The following is a 13378-nucleotide window of genomic DNA, read 5'->3' on the forward strand; positions in this document are numbered from 1 at the left end:
ATCCATTTACGCAAATCAAGCACACACTAGAGACAGCTCCGAAAACACACTACCGCATCATCCTGCGCCTTTGTTGTGACACAAACGGATGTAGTATCTTGGAGCTAACCAATATCGATCACGTTTTTTAGACCGATTAATTAGCAGTCACGCTATGATTTGGACACGCTTTATGTCCTGAACGGGGATTGTATTTCAGCTTTGTATCGCACGAACAAAGGCTAGCTATAGCAAGAAGCAGAAACTGATCCAAGGTAAAAACAGGTTCAAAGCTTTAGCATTTTAGCCCGCTGCGACAAATCCGGGTTCAGGGCTAATACGTCCAGATTTGGTTCAGATTACATTTTACTCTCAGTGTTTCGTTCATGATATAATGGCACAAATATTGTTTACATTAATAATTTTCTCTCAAACTATTTGCGGAGTATACATTCGCTTTCATGTTTAAGTAGCAGTTACAGTATATTTACTCCTTTATATTCTCTATCTATGACAGCACAGACCAAAACATGTTGTTATGCCAGTGCGTGTATAGTCCAGGTTGTTTTTTGACGATGGGGGAGTTAATATTTGGAAACACTTTTACTTTTACTCTTAATAGTAGTGTAAAACCATGCCAAGCTGTGTAAATGTGTGGATGGAGCAAAGTTATAATTGTAATGAGTTAGTTAAGAGCATTAGTTAAGTGCATTTACCAGTTAATGTCTTCTGTTTCTTCTCTGTCCACCTTCCATTCCTCAGGGGACACATGTCGTCTGCCTCAGAGACAGTCGAAAACGCCTCCATCCTTTCTGAAAGTGGTGCCCATGATGGAAACCGCTTATGGATTGGCAACATTGATCCCAAAATTACAGAGTGAGTACCAAGATGTGCGAAAAATAACAATGGATATTTATATTTGATTAAAGAAAAATAATCGGACCTGCAAAAGTAGTTAAACACTGTACAACAGATCTCTAGTGGCTTATTACCTTTTAAAGTCCACCCCTGCTTCTAGATAAGTCCCATCTTACAATTGCGTTGCACTTTTAAAGCTTAACAAGACTGTGGCGCTGATAAAGTGTTTCTGTAGCCCTGGAGCAATGGATAAGTCCGTCCACAACCTGGGACACCAAACGGTCCTGGCATGAATTTAGGGCTGTGCATTTCATCAAATCCTAATCGAGATCCATATTTTATATATATATATATATATATATATTATCCAGGTGTAATCAAATGAGAAAATACAAATAAAACAACCACAGGATATCCAGATAAACTGCCAATAAAACATTCAATAAAACAAACAAACAAACATTAAAACACACTTGCACATATAATATAGGATAAAATCATACAAAGCAAATACACTGGCATCATGGGGAGTTTTTACCAGTGCTTTGAATTCATTGAAAGGCATGAGGTTATCTAATTGAAATAGTCTTTTTTGTTGCTGAAGGCCTTTTTTCCTACTCAGTGTGGCTCTGAGAACTTGATCGGTGAATGCTTGATCTGATGATACCAATGACTTTAAAGTATAATTCATAGTTGTGGGTTCTGTATCCTTCTCCTGAAATCAACCTTAGAGCTGAGCTGAGTTCAGAGGTTTTAAAACTGTTGCTTTTCTGCGCTTTGAGAACTCAGGCGGAAGTGCGCATGCGCACTCCCCCGTGCGGACTGATACAACACACACGTGCGTTTGTTTATTAGCGCGACGGATCGCATCGCATCTCTCGTCTCCCGTAGATTTCCGTCTTCTTCTGAGTCAGCTCGAACAGTCTTTTTCTGTCTTCATTTTGTCCCGTACACTGAGGGAACTATATTATGATAGATCAATGCGCTTAGACACGCGGAAATGTGCTGCTCTCATGGGGACGAGCCACAAGCGGCTGCAGGTGAGCGGTAGGTGCGTTTTATGATTGATACGTGGCAGGACTAATCGGCAGTCCACGTCACGAGGAAATAAGACTCAGATTTGGACCAAAAAAATTGTCCATTCAACCTTTAACTTTCTTTCTTTTTTTTATTTAAGAGGAATACACTTTTTATTTTTAGTCTAGAATCTGGCTTTAAGCTTATTTGTCAGCTCTTGTACATTTATGTAATATCCTTTGGACCTAAACTAAGCTTTGGACCTTACCAAGTATTTGGAGCAGAGTCAAATTAAGCCCTTCATTGACACATAGCCATGGTGGGTTAAATGTCTCGTATTGAACAGGAATTAAGTTATAAAGTAGAGGGAAACACTTTCTTCAGTTTAACTTTAACATGCATCATCCTCATGTTGCTGATTTCAAACAGGAGACAAAGCTTTGGCCCCCATTAGATCATTTTCTTGGAACCAGGAATAAAGTTATAACAAACAAATTGTTATTACAAATATGCAGGAGTAGGTTTTTGCTCGTGTGCATCTTTCTAGTGAATCCATTGAACCAAATGAGAATTAAATTATATTTTTGATCACTAAAAGCTCAGAATTGTTGTCTGTCAACAGCAGCATAAACAGATAGATTTTTATTTTGACCCTTAGGGGGAAACTTTACTGCATAAGGTTAATGCAGACAATTAAAGTCAACAATCAATGCAGCAGATTTAATTAGATGTTAATGTTAAGGTTCCTGTAGTATGGTATAAATCAATGGTCGTGCTCTCTGACTGGCCTGGCTCTGCCTTATGCAGAGGTGAGGTGAGGCATTGTGTGCACACCTATGATTGATGAACTGTGTGTATAGGCTGTGTGTGTGTGTCACAGGCTGACACTGAGCAGGCGGCACTAGGCGTGTGAAAGACGGGCAGCGAGGCGTGGAGACCTGCTCGGCTAAGGACCAGCCATCATTCCTCACTCACCTGCACTGTTTACTGTCCCCAAGTCAGCCTCGACCTGAGCGTGTCTGAGTGTGTTGCACTGTTTGTGTGGTGAACAGGGGTGTCGATGCATTACCGTACTTTAAACATGTCTTTTTATGCATCATCTTTCCCTCTTAAAACATTGTAGCTCCTCTAACCTCAGTGTGTTGTGTGTAATTGTGTCACAATGTGATGGAGAGGAGTCGTTCTGTTAAGAGTAATGGGCATGTTTTTACGCCTGTGGGGGCTGCTTGAGAATGTTCGGGGTGCAGCTCTGGTGGGCGTCTAGACAGGCGTTTCCTTCCCTTTCTGCTGCTCTGCTCTACTTCTGCCTAAATAGGCCAATACCTCACCGTAAAGAGAAAAAACAAGAGAAATGCCCATGGCCTCTGTTCCTGATTGGGAAGATTAATTAGCTCCTGTAAAGCACTTACAACCTTTTGTATGTTCCATTCACCCACAAGCTTTGCAAGATATAATAAATGCATACACAATTTGTTAATTACATTTTGTACTTTATTGTAAATATTAGTAAGCCAAGGAATATATCTGACCGTTTTAATGTACCAAGTTACTTTTTTAAATATTTTTGATTCATTTGATTTGACCAACATATGTTTCTAATTCAATATAATTTTGATTATACAGTATAATAATAGAAAGAGCCAGCAAAAACCTTTAGAATTTCCTGCTCTTCTAATCGCTTTTGCCCCTCTCGATAAAGCAAGTGCAGGTGTGCTAGAGGTTTCATCTCATGTTGATGTGCCAGGTCTTTGGTTCAGTTCATATGTCACCTTCCCATTAGTGGTAATCCATCACCCTTTCTGTTTGGTCCACTCTAGGGACGTCCTTTTACATTTCCATAAGCTCTACTTGAAGTAATACCAGTTAAAACAAATGACTTATCTCATTACACACAGTGTTGTTCCGCAGCCACAGGTGGCTTCCAACTTTAAACACTCCTCTTCCCATCCTGATTCCTGGCACTTTTGTGCGATTAACTATTTGTCTTTAGTATCTGCCTGTCTTGTGCTTGCATCTCCCTTTCCTTCCTTCCTCTTCTGTGCATCCTAAGTGCTTTTATAAGTTCTACCTGGTTCCTACTGTCCTTTGACTTCTCGCCTCTAAGCTTCTCTTGGCTGATCCCCGTCTTCCTCCACCTTTGACCTGAGCACCGACCAACATCGCTGCAATGAACCCTAGTCTCCTTTTCCCCAGCCCTCTCCTCCTCTTCCTCCGGAGGATTTAACAGCCCTCAGGAGGAATGTTCCATTGTGGCTTGGCTCATGGATCCAAACATGTTCTGGGACATGGAAACCATTTATATTTATGTAAATCTGGCTCTGCACAAATTGACATACAGAACATTAGTACAATACACAAATGACAAGATTTTTGGTGTGGCAAGGACTTGTTTTGCGCAATTTTATAAAACATAATTAATTAAATTGTTGTCATAACATTCCAGGGTGTTGTCTGGGAAAAAGCAGAAGTCCTCTCTGCCTGAAGACTCCAGGGAGACATTACGACAACCTGTACCTAAAAGCCAAATCCGTCACAATTGTAAACACAAAAAAATGAACATCTATCAGTCATCTTTGTTATGACACATAAATGCATTGTTTTCCTGGTTGATTGTTGCTAAACACAGGTCAAACAGTACAGTCCCTTCAAGTACACTTGAGAACGATGGGAAGACATTTGTTGATTTCGTTTATTGCTAAAGGAATTCTTGGTCGATTAATGCATGCCCTTTGTATCTATTAATAAACTAAAATGAGGTGTGTTATGGGGGTGACAAAATCTCTCAATACTATAAAGTATATCTATAATCTGATCGTGCATTCATAAAACCACTTGCTCACGGATTTATCGCATTAATTATTTATACATTAAAGCTCTAGTAAACTATATTTGTATGTAAAATGTCAGAGTAAACTCATGTAAATGACTAACAGCTTTCATGGGACTACAAATGAAAAACAGCCTTTTGGCTTATTCAGGCATATTTACAGAATGTTTTATTGATAATGCGCTGTCCCTGAAATAAATCGATAAATAAATAAACTTCTCTCCAAAACTTCAGCCAACTCATTTCATGCCTTTTCCTTTCTGAAGAGGATCACATCAAATCTAAATTACACAACACTAAAACCGGGCACAATTGTGAAGACCTTGACACCATCAACTGACCAGTCGTCTAGAGCTACAGCCCAAGATATCTCGCGTTTCAAGTTTAGTCATCACAGTGGCTTTGAATTATTTTTAACTTGCTCATGTTTACTGAACATGTTTGGCCAGGACAAGGACATAGAAAGTTCACTTTCTATGTCCTTGTCTTGCAGAGCTCCTCAGACTTGCAGAGCTCCTCAGAGACATACGTCAGGGTCGCATTCAGTAACATGTATTCAGTCTTTGGAAAGTGGGAGAATCCAGTGTAACGCTGGCAGATACCATATTTATTTTAAGGTAATCAAACCTTGAATATTCTTGCAGTCAACATCACAAACTCTCCTTTGCTTAATGAAGAAACCCTAACAACATTTGGATACAGTCATCCTGCCATTAAAGCTCCACTCACGGAGCAGTGACAAAAGAGAAGCCCGGCCCTGACCTTTGTGCCTGCCCACATGCATTTCCACATTATTGTCACACAAGACGTTTTCCCATAGCCTCAGGTGGTCAGTGACACGCACACGTCCACACCTTTTCTCACTGCTCGCCTGAACGCTGTCCCGCTGTCTGCTGTGAACAGTGTTTGTGCTGGGCCCCGTGCTCAGGGGGCCTTTGAGGTTTCCTCTGTTTTATTCCCTCATTGTCCTGCAACCGTATCCTCCGTATTGTCTCAATAAAAGATTTACAACTGGGCTCATGCTAATGAGGTGTTGTGGAAACTAAGCTGTCATTCTCATCAGCCGGTTATGACCATTACTACAATAGACAAGTTTTATTCATTATACAGCAGTCATTTTACTTTTCATGTAATGCAGCTTTTGGTTATTCTTCCAAATATAAACTGAAGTTTTGCAGTTATTTATTTTCATGCATGTTTTAATACTCTATTCATGTTTTCTATTGTTTCCTCTTGTCACTCTGTTCAGGTATCACCTTGTGAAGTTGTTGGAGAAGTTTGGTCAGGTCAAACAGTTTGACTTCCTTTTTCACAAGTCCGGGCCTATGGAGGGGCAGCCACGAGGGTACTGCTTTGTCAACTTCAGCACCAGAGAGGTTGGCATTATTTACAGAAACATGTTTTATTCCTTCTTAACTGTAGAATATAAAGGGTCCAAATCATTTCTTGCACACAGACACATTAAAGTACCCTTTCTTCAAACTTTTTAAATGTTTACACCCAAATGAGTGCATCATATGTTGTACAAACACTTGAGACGAGCTCCGCACCGCGGGCAGTTATGTGTTTTTGGAGTGAGCCTGGGGACGGTGATAAGCATCTTGTTTCACAGCGAGCGAGCATCAGTGGGATATGAATCCCTCCCTGAAGGATTAAACGGAGGAAGTGGCTGTTTATCTTTCACTCTCACACGTGCCGATACAGCACTTCATTAGAAACATTTAGCATCAAAGACACTTAAATGTTTGATGAGACGGACCACATTTTTTCACGCTGCTTCCTAAATACAAAGACACACTCAGTGGTGGCTCACATCAGAGCATTTCATCACTACATAAACTGTAATGATTTAATGACTCACTTGCAGTAATCAAGGCTGATTCTCAATCATTGGTGAACAAAGCTCTTCCGTTTTATTCCTCTTTTCACTCTCTTTCTGTGTGTCATTGTTCGTAGGAGGCCGAGAGAGCAATCCAGCGTTTAAATGGGAAACTGGCATTGTCTAAGAAGCTAGTTGTGCGATGGGCACACGCACAGGTGAGGGTAAGTGTCATTACACACAGCATACATGTAATACACATGTCATTCAATTACTGCTAAACTAGTCCCAAATAAATCTATTGGATAATGCCACCCGTGTAGGAAACTCATCATCCCATAAAAGGAAAGAAGTTACTCTGGGTTTTAATTATCTCCAGGTTCCATATTCAGAAGGAGTTTTTTAAAGAAATGAGAACGGAGAATTTTTTACCTTTTTTAAAAAAATATAAAAAGTATTTGTGCAATTGGAAGATCATGAACACCAATTTATTTTGGGATTTCTGCTGTTTTCCATGCAGAGGGAGCCCTGTGGTCCCAGTATATTACTTCTGCCCGTGTTTTAACAATAGTCATCCTCCTGGCCATGGGTGAAGGGAAATCCTGTATAGAGACCAATCACGCACACGCACACACGCACACACGCACGCGCACGCACGCACGCGCGCGCACGCACACACATACACGCACATACACACACACACATACGCCACACACATGCATACACACACACACACGCGCGCTTACATACACACATGTGCATACACACACACGCGCATACACACACGCGCGCATACACACACGTGCTTATACACACACGTGCTTATACACACACGTGCTTATACACACACGCGCATACACACACACACATATACGCACATACACCTACGCCACACACACATGTGCATACACACACACACACGCGCATACACACACACACACATGTGCATACACACACGTGCTTACACACACACGTGCATACACACACGTGCTTACACACACACATGTGCATGCACACACGTGCTTACACACACACGCGCATACACACGTGCATACACACACACGTGCATACACACATGTGCTTACACACACACGCGCATACACACACGCCACACACACACGCGCATACACACACACATGTGCATACACACACGTGCTTACACACACACGTGCATACACACACGTGCTTACACACACACATGTGCATGCACACACGTGCTTACACACACACGCGCATACACACACGTGCATACACACACACGTGCATACACACATGTGGTTACACACACACGCGCATACACACACGCCACACACACACGCGCATTCACACACATACACACACACGCGCATACGCACGCACACATGTGCATACACACACACGCTTACACACACACACACATGTGCATACACACACGTGCTTACACACACACGCGCATACACACACGTGCATACACACACACGTGCATACACACACGTGCTTATACACACACGCGCATACACACACACACACACGTGCGCACACACACACACACACACACGTGCGCGCACACACGCACGCACACACACACACACACAGAGGGTCAGGGTCAATGCTGCTGCAACGGCTACTGAGAAAACCACTGCACTGATACTTAATTCAAACAGTCTTTATTGTGAGAAATCTGCAATTGCAATGTCAAAATATTAAGTAAGACATTTTGGGGGGACATTGAGCATAAAAAATTTACATAGAAAATGTACAGTTTTGAGGATGGTTTTAAGTTTGTTTAGTGTTAAAAATCACCAGTTTAAAAATATTACCAAGGTAGTAGTAGTATGTCATGACAGTATCTCAACACACCATCTAGTGGTAACAAGTGATTCTGTTTTTTTCTAAAACCATTTTCAAAATCAATTTTTTGATAAATTGTTGAACCATGATTTTTACTGTTGAAAATATAAATTACTAAAAATAAAAGAAAATGGTTTTAACAGGTGGTTATTTAATTTACAGACTTGCAGGAAGAAGTGAGTCATAAATAGCTTTGGTTTTGAATGCCGAGTCTTAATTAAAATAAATGATTGACTCCATTTCTACAATAATGGTTACAAATATTTTTCCAGTTTTTGAGCTTTTTAAGATTAATTTCCTGATTTTAAGCATTGAAGACTTACAATCTGTTCCTGCCCTATGCTCTAGGAATAGCTGGAAGGCTGTTGTTAGCGTTATTGTTTTGAACCTATTCTTGGCCATACATGTTATGGACATTCATCAAGATGCTTTGTGTTCGTGACCGGTTCTCCTCTAAGACATTTGACAGCCTCATACATCTGCACATATCTGCCTCATACGTCTGCACATATCTGCCTCATACGTCTGCACATATCTGCCTCATACGTCTGCACATATCTGCCTCATACATCTGCACACATCTGCCTCATACATCTGCACACATCTGCACACATCTGCCTCATACATCTGCACACATCTGCCTCATACATCTGCCTCATACATCTGCACACATCTGCCTCATACATCTGCACACATCTGCCTCATACATCTGCACACATCTGCCTCATACATCTGCACACATCTGCCTCATACATCTGCACACATCTGCACACATCTGCCTCATACATCTGCACACATCTGCCTCATACATCTGCACATATCTGCCTCATACATCTGCACACATCTGCCTCATACATCTGCACACATCTGCCTCATACATCTGCACACATCTGCCTCATACATCTGCACATATCTGCCTCATACATCTGCACACATCTGCCTCATACATCTGCACACATCTGCCTCATACATCTGCACACATCTGCCTCATACATCTGCACACATCTGCCTCATACATCTGCACATATCTGCCTCATACATCTGCACATATCTGCCTCATACATCTGCACACATCTGCCTCATACATCTGCACACATCTGCCTCATACATCTGCACACATCTGCCTCATACATCTGCACACATCTGCCTCATACATCTGCACATATCTGCCTCATACATCTGCACACATCTGCCTCATACATCTGCACACATCTGCCTCATACATCTGCACACATCTGCCTCATACATCTGCACACATCTGCCTCATACATCTGCACACATCTGGTAGTGCACTTAAACACAGAGGCCGATATATGACTGCTGTTCTGTCTCTGTTTTCTCCACAGGTTGGAAGAATGTGTTGGCGGGTGGAGATGTTTGGAAGGTGGTTTTGAAAGGAATGAGTGCGGACATTTGTTTTTGCTCCTCATCTTCGCCCACTTGATCCTCACTCATCCTTCTAGGGTGTGACTGTGAGGTGGAAGCGCAGTTTTGCTTGGTCACGCTGCTGTTTTTGACGCAGACACAAACAAATTCACTAATTTGATTCAATAACGCTGATGTTTGTGCGAGGAGAGCTGCTGTCAATAGTTATTATGGGCTTTGGCCGTGGTTTGCATATGATTTATTCTCCTCAATTTAGTGGTGTTTCTACTTTGATTTGATTCAGATATTATTATGAATTAATATATAAATACCGTATTTTCCAGACTATAAGTCGCACCGGAGTATACGTTGCACCAGCCAAAAAAATGCCTAATAGAGAAGAAAAAAACAGATATAAGTTGCACTGGAGTATGAAATGCAGTTGCAAGTGTGAAAATAACATATCGCATATAAGTCGCTCCGGAGTATAAGTATAAGTCGCACCCCGGCCAAAACTATGAAAAAAGGTGTGATTTATACGGAAAATACGTTATATAATCTGATCTTTAAACAAACAAACAAACAAATAAACAAACAAACAAACAGTACTGATATAAATAAATAATGAGTGTTTGGTGCCACTAACTAATAACTAATGGTACTTGCTGTGGTAATAACTAATTGTGATCCAGAATAAATAAAGCACTACCCCTAATACAAGATGCCTACCTCAAAAAGGACACACTAACAACATGTAATAACTTTCAACGCCTGTAAGGCACACCGTTACTACCATGTTATTACAAAGGGAAATGTACTGTTACTCAATTCTCAAAAATAACACAATAAACCATGATCATAGTATCAATAGAATTAAGACTTGTGCAGAATGCATTTTAGAATTCACGTATCAAACAAGCATATTGATGTTTTTCTATTCTTCTTTGTTTCCTCACTCCTTGCCTGTCTTTGTCCCTCATCTCTCTTTTTCTGTTCCCATCACACTTGTCTTGTGAAATCTACCACTGTGTCTGTTTGGGTGGATCTGTGCTTCTCTTCTGCAGAGGTTTGAAACTTTCCGAAACGAGAAGTCAATGCCTTCCAGTCTGGAGCCATCGTCCAGCGGCGGAGCAGAGTCTCTAACAGCAAATAACCTCAGGTCCGTGTCTATTCTTTGTTCTCCCTATCTGTCAGCATAAATCGCTGTTGACGACTAGCAATGCCAAACCCCTAAAAACAATGTATTTCTGTAAGATTTTAATTCGTCACAGAAGGTCGTAATCACGCTTTTCCCTCTCAAATAAACACTTGTGCGTGTTAAGTGCATAAATCAATCATGGACATCTTTACAGAAAAGGGGCGTAAATGACAAGTATATATTGTAACCCTCAGATACAACAGACTGTTCATCCACAGCTCATTTTACTGTTAGATTCACTGTTATTTACCTCTATTTACATTTCCCTGTTTTCTCCAGTCTGATCATTTTGGTGTTGTTGGGTAAGAGGGCTAAGACAAGCACAGCCATCTTCCTCGCCCTCGTATTAGCCTTTGCTCTCCTTTAACGTACCTTTTTTTCCCTTCTCATTTCGCTCTCGTAGCACAAGCGCTAAGATACGAGCCATTGAGGCCAAACTGCAGATGATGGAGGAGAACCCAGATAGCGACTGCGGGGGCCCGTCTCCCTACATTTATAACAAGCCTCCCGAGAGGAAACGCTGGGAGCCCTACGGTAAATCGCAGAGCAGGCCCTTCCGACGGTTTAGGAGATGACCCTTCCTCCGGCTCCGATGATATGATACCTCCTCCCACCAAACAATAAACATAAGTGGACTGCTTTACAGACTCTATGCAGATGATTGTAAGAGCGCTCGGCCTGGGCCTCGTGAATACCTTTTATCAGTTGGTTTCTGCCCTTTCACGTTCTGGAAATCGACTATCGCTCTACTCCCGGAATAATAATACCATGTGATGCAGGTAGATTATGTTTAAGTTGTGATATAGAGACATTAAATACGTTTTTGTGTTAAGATAACTGAAATGTTTTTGACCCTATAGGGCTTTCCCAACAGTGTTCACTTCAGACCTCAGTGGATAGATGCAAAAATGGTGTCAAATAAAATGTTAATTTGTGATTTGATATTTAATGTGTGTGTGTGTGTGTGTGTGTGTGTGTGTGTGTGTGTGTGTGTGTGTGTGTGTGTGTGTGTGTGTGTGTGTGTGTGTGTGTGTGTGTGTGTGTGTGTGTGTGTGTGTGTGTGTGTGTGTGTGTGTGTGTGTGTGTGTGTGTGTGTGTGTGTGTGTGTGTGTGTGTGTGTGTGTGTGTGTGTGTGTGTGTGTGTGTCGTTTTGTTTTTTTCTGCTACACTTAAACAGTGTACATTGTCTTGTTGAGTGTGTTAAGGGTTTATACAAACATGTAGTGAAGATAGTCTAACAAGATCATTTGAAAGCATTGTCTGAAAAGAAAATGTATTTTTTTTGTTCGGCCAAACTTAATACTCAAGCAAATTATATATATATATATTTTAGGTGCTGTTTGGGATATAAAAAGTGGCACAAGATGATTTACAACAGGCTCGTGCATTAAACCCTACCTCTGAATAATGTTAATGTTTGGAAAATAAAACTCTGAACTTGAGAGAAAAAAAATAATCTGAATTGTGTCAATAAAAATCTAATCGTTAACATTTTCTGGCTTCTGTTATTTTTCACATTTCTGTCCTGTCTTAACAAATAGTTGATTGAACGTGTTGGTGGTTTATTTATTCGAGATCACTTGTGCGCCACACACACATTGACTGATAATCACGGGTTCGTCACGGACAAATTAAAGAAAAATCTGAAAGTGGTGTGTGGCCTCGAACAGATCCTGTAATTAACAGATTCTGCTTTCGCTGTACGGCCTCCTATAGGTGCTACTTTCATTTATTGTTTATGTGGCAGAAATATGCTACTTTTAATTGATTCAAAATAAAAAGGTTCTATAGTCAGACATGTTCTTTATTTGGCATATAGGTCGCCATAATTGTAATCGTTGTTATGGGACCATTAGTTCACTTACGAACATAACGTTCTAAAACATTCTTTGACACAAATGATCCTAAAGGTTCTATTGGTTACTCCAGTCAGTAGATGAATAAGACACAGCACCCCGCACACATTGCTGTCCCAGAGCGTGTCCGCCCTTCTCACGCACATCATCATCTGCGTGTGTCGGCTTCACCCTCCCCTTCTTCCTAAAACTTTCCCTGCGCAGCCCTGAAGCCTGCAGCCTGAAGCCTGAAGCCCTGAAGCCTGCAGCCTGCAGCCTGCAGCCTGCAGCCTGCAGCCTGCAGCCTGCAGCCTGCAGCCTGCAGCCTGAAGCCTGAAGCCCTGAAGCCTGCAGCCTGCAGCCTGCAGCCTGAAGCCTGAAGCCTGAAGCCTGAAGCCCTGAAGCCTGCAGCCTGAAGCCTGAAGCCCTGAAGCCCTGAAGCCTGCAGCCTGCAGCCTGAAGCCTGAAGCCTGAAGCCTGAAGCCTGAAGCCCTGAAGCCTGAAGCCTGAAGCCTGAAGCCTGAAGCCTGAAGCCCTGAAGCCCTGAAGCCCTGAAGCCTGCAGCCTGAAGCCTGAAGCCCTGAAGCCCTGAAGCCCTGAAGCCCTGAAGCCTGAAGCTCTGAAGCCCTGAAGCCCTGAAGCCCTGAAGC

The 13378-nt window shown here is 41.7% G+C and overlaps 1 protein-coding gene across 2 annotated transcripts; it reads left to right on the top strand.

Annotated features, from left to right (window-relative positions):
• The first annotated feature begins 44 nt into the window (after positions 1–44).
• On the top strand, positions 45–11842 carry rbm18 (RNA binding motif protein 18). Of its 2 annotated transcripts, none has more exons than XM_072455347.1 (6): positions 45–254; positions 742–855; positions 5931–6057; positions 6638–6724; positions 10760–10854; positions 11297–11842. In XM_072455347.1, exons 2-6 carry the CDS (start codon positions 749–751, stop codon positions 11466–11468), a joined length of 588 nt encoding a protein of 195 aa, XP_072311448.1. In that variant the 5' UTR covers positions 45–254; positions 742–748; the 3' UTR covers positions 11469–11842. The 2 variants fall into 2 exon arrangements, with proteins under 2 accessions (XP_072311448.1, XP_072311449.1); XM_072455348.1 differs by having other exon boundaries at positions 46–254; positions 6638–6718.
• Positions 11843–13378: the final 1536 nt, after the last annotated feature.

The sequence above is a fragment of the Eucyclogobius newberryi genome, unplaced genomic scaffold (genome assembly GCF_026437365.1).
Source record: "Eucyclogobius newberryi isolate DKJ021-1_F unplaced genomic scaffold, fEucNew1.0.hap1 SCAF_2, whole genome shotgun sequence".
Taxonomy (NCBI): Eukaryota; Metazoa; Chordata; class Actinopteri; order Gobiiformes; family Gobiidae; genus Eucyclogobius; species Eucyclogobius newberryi.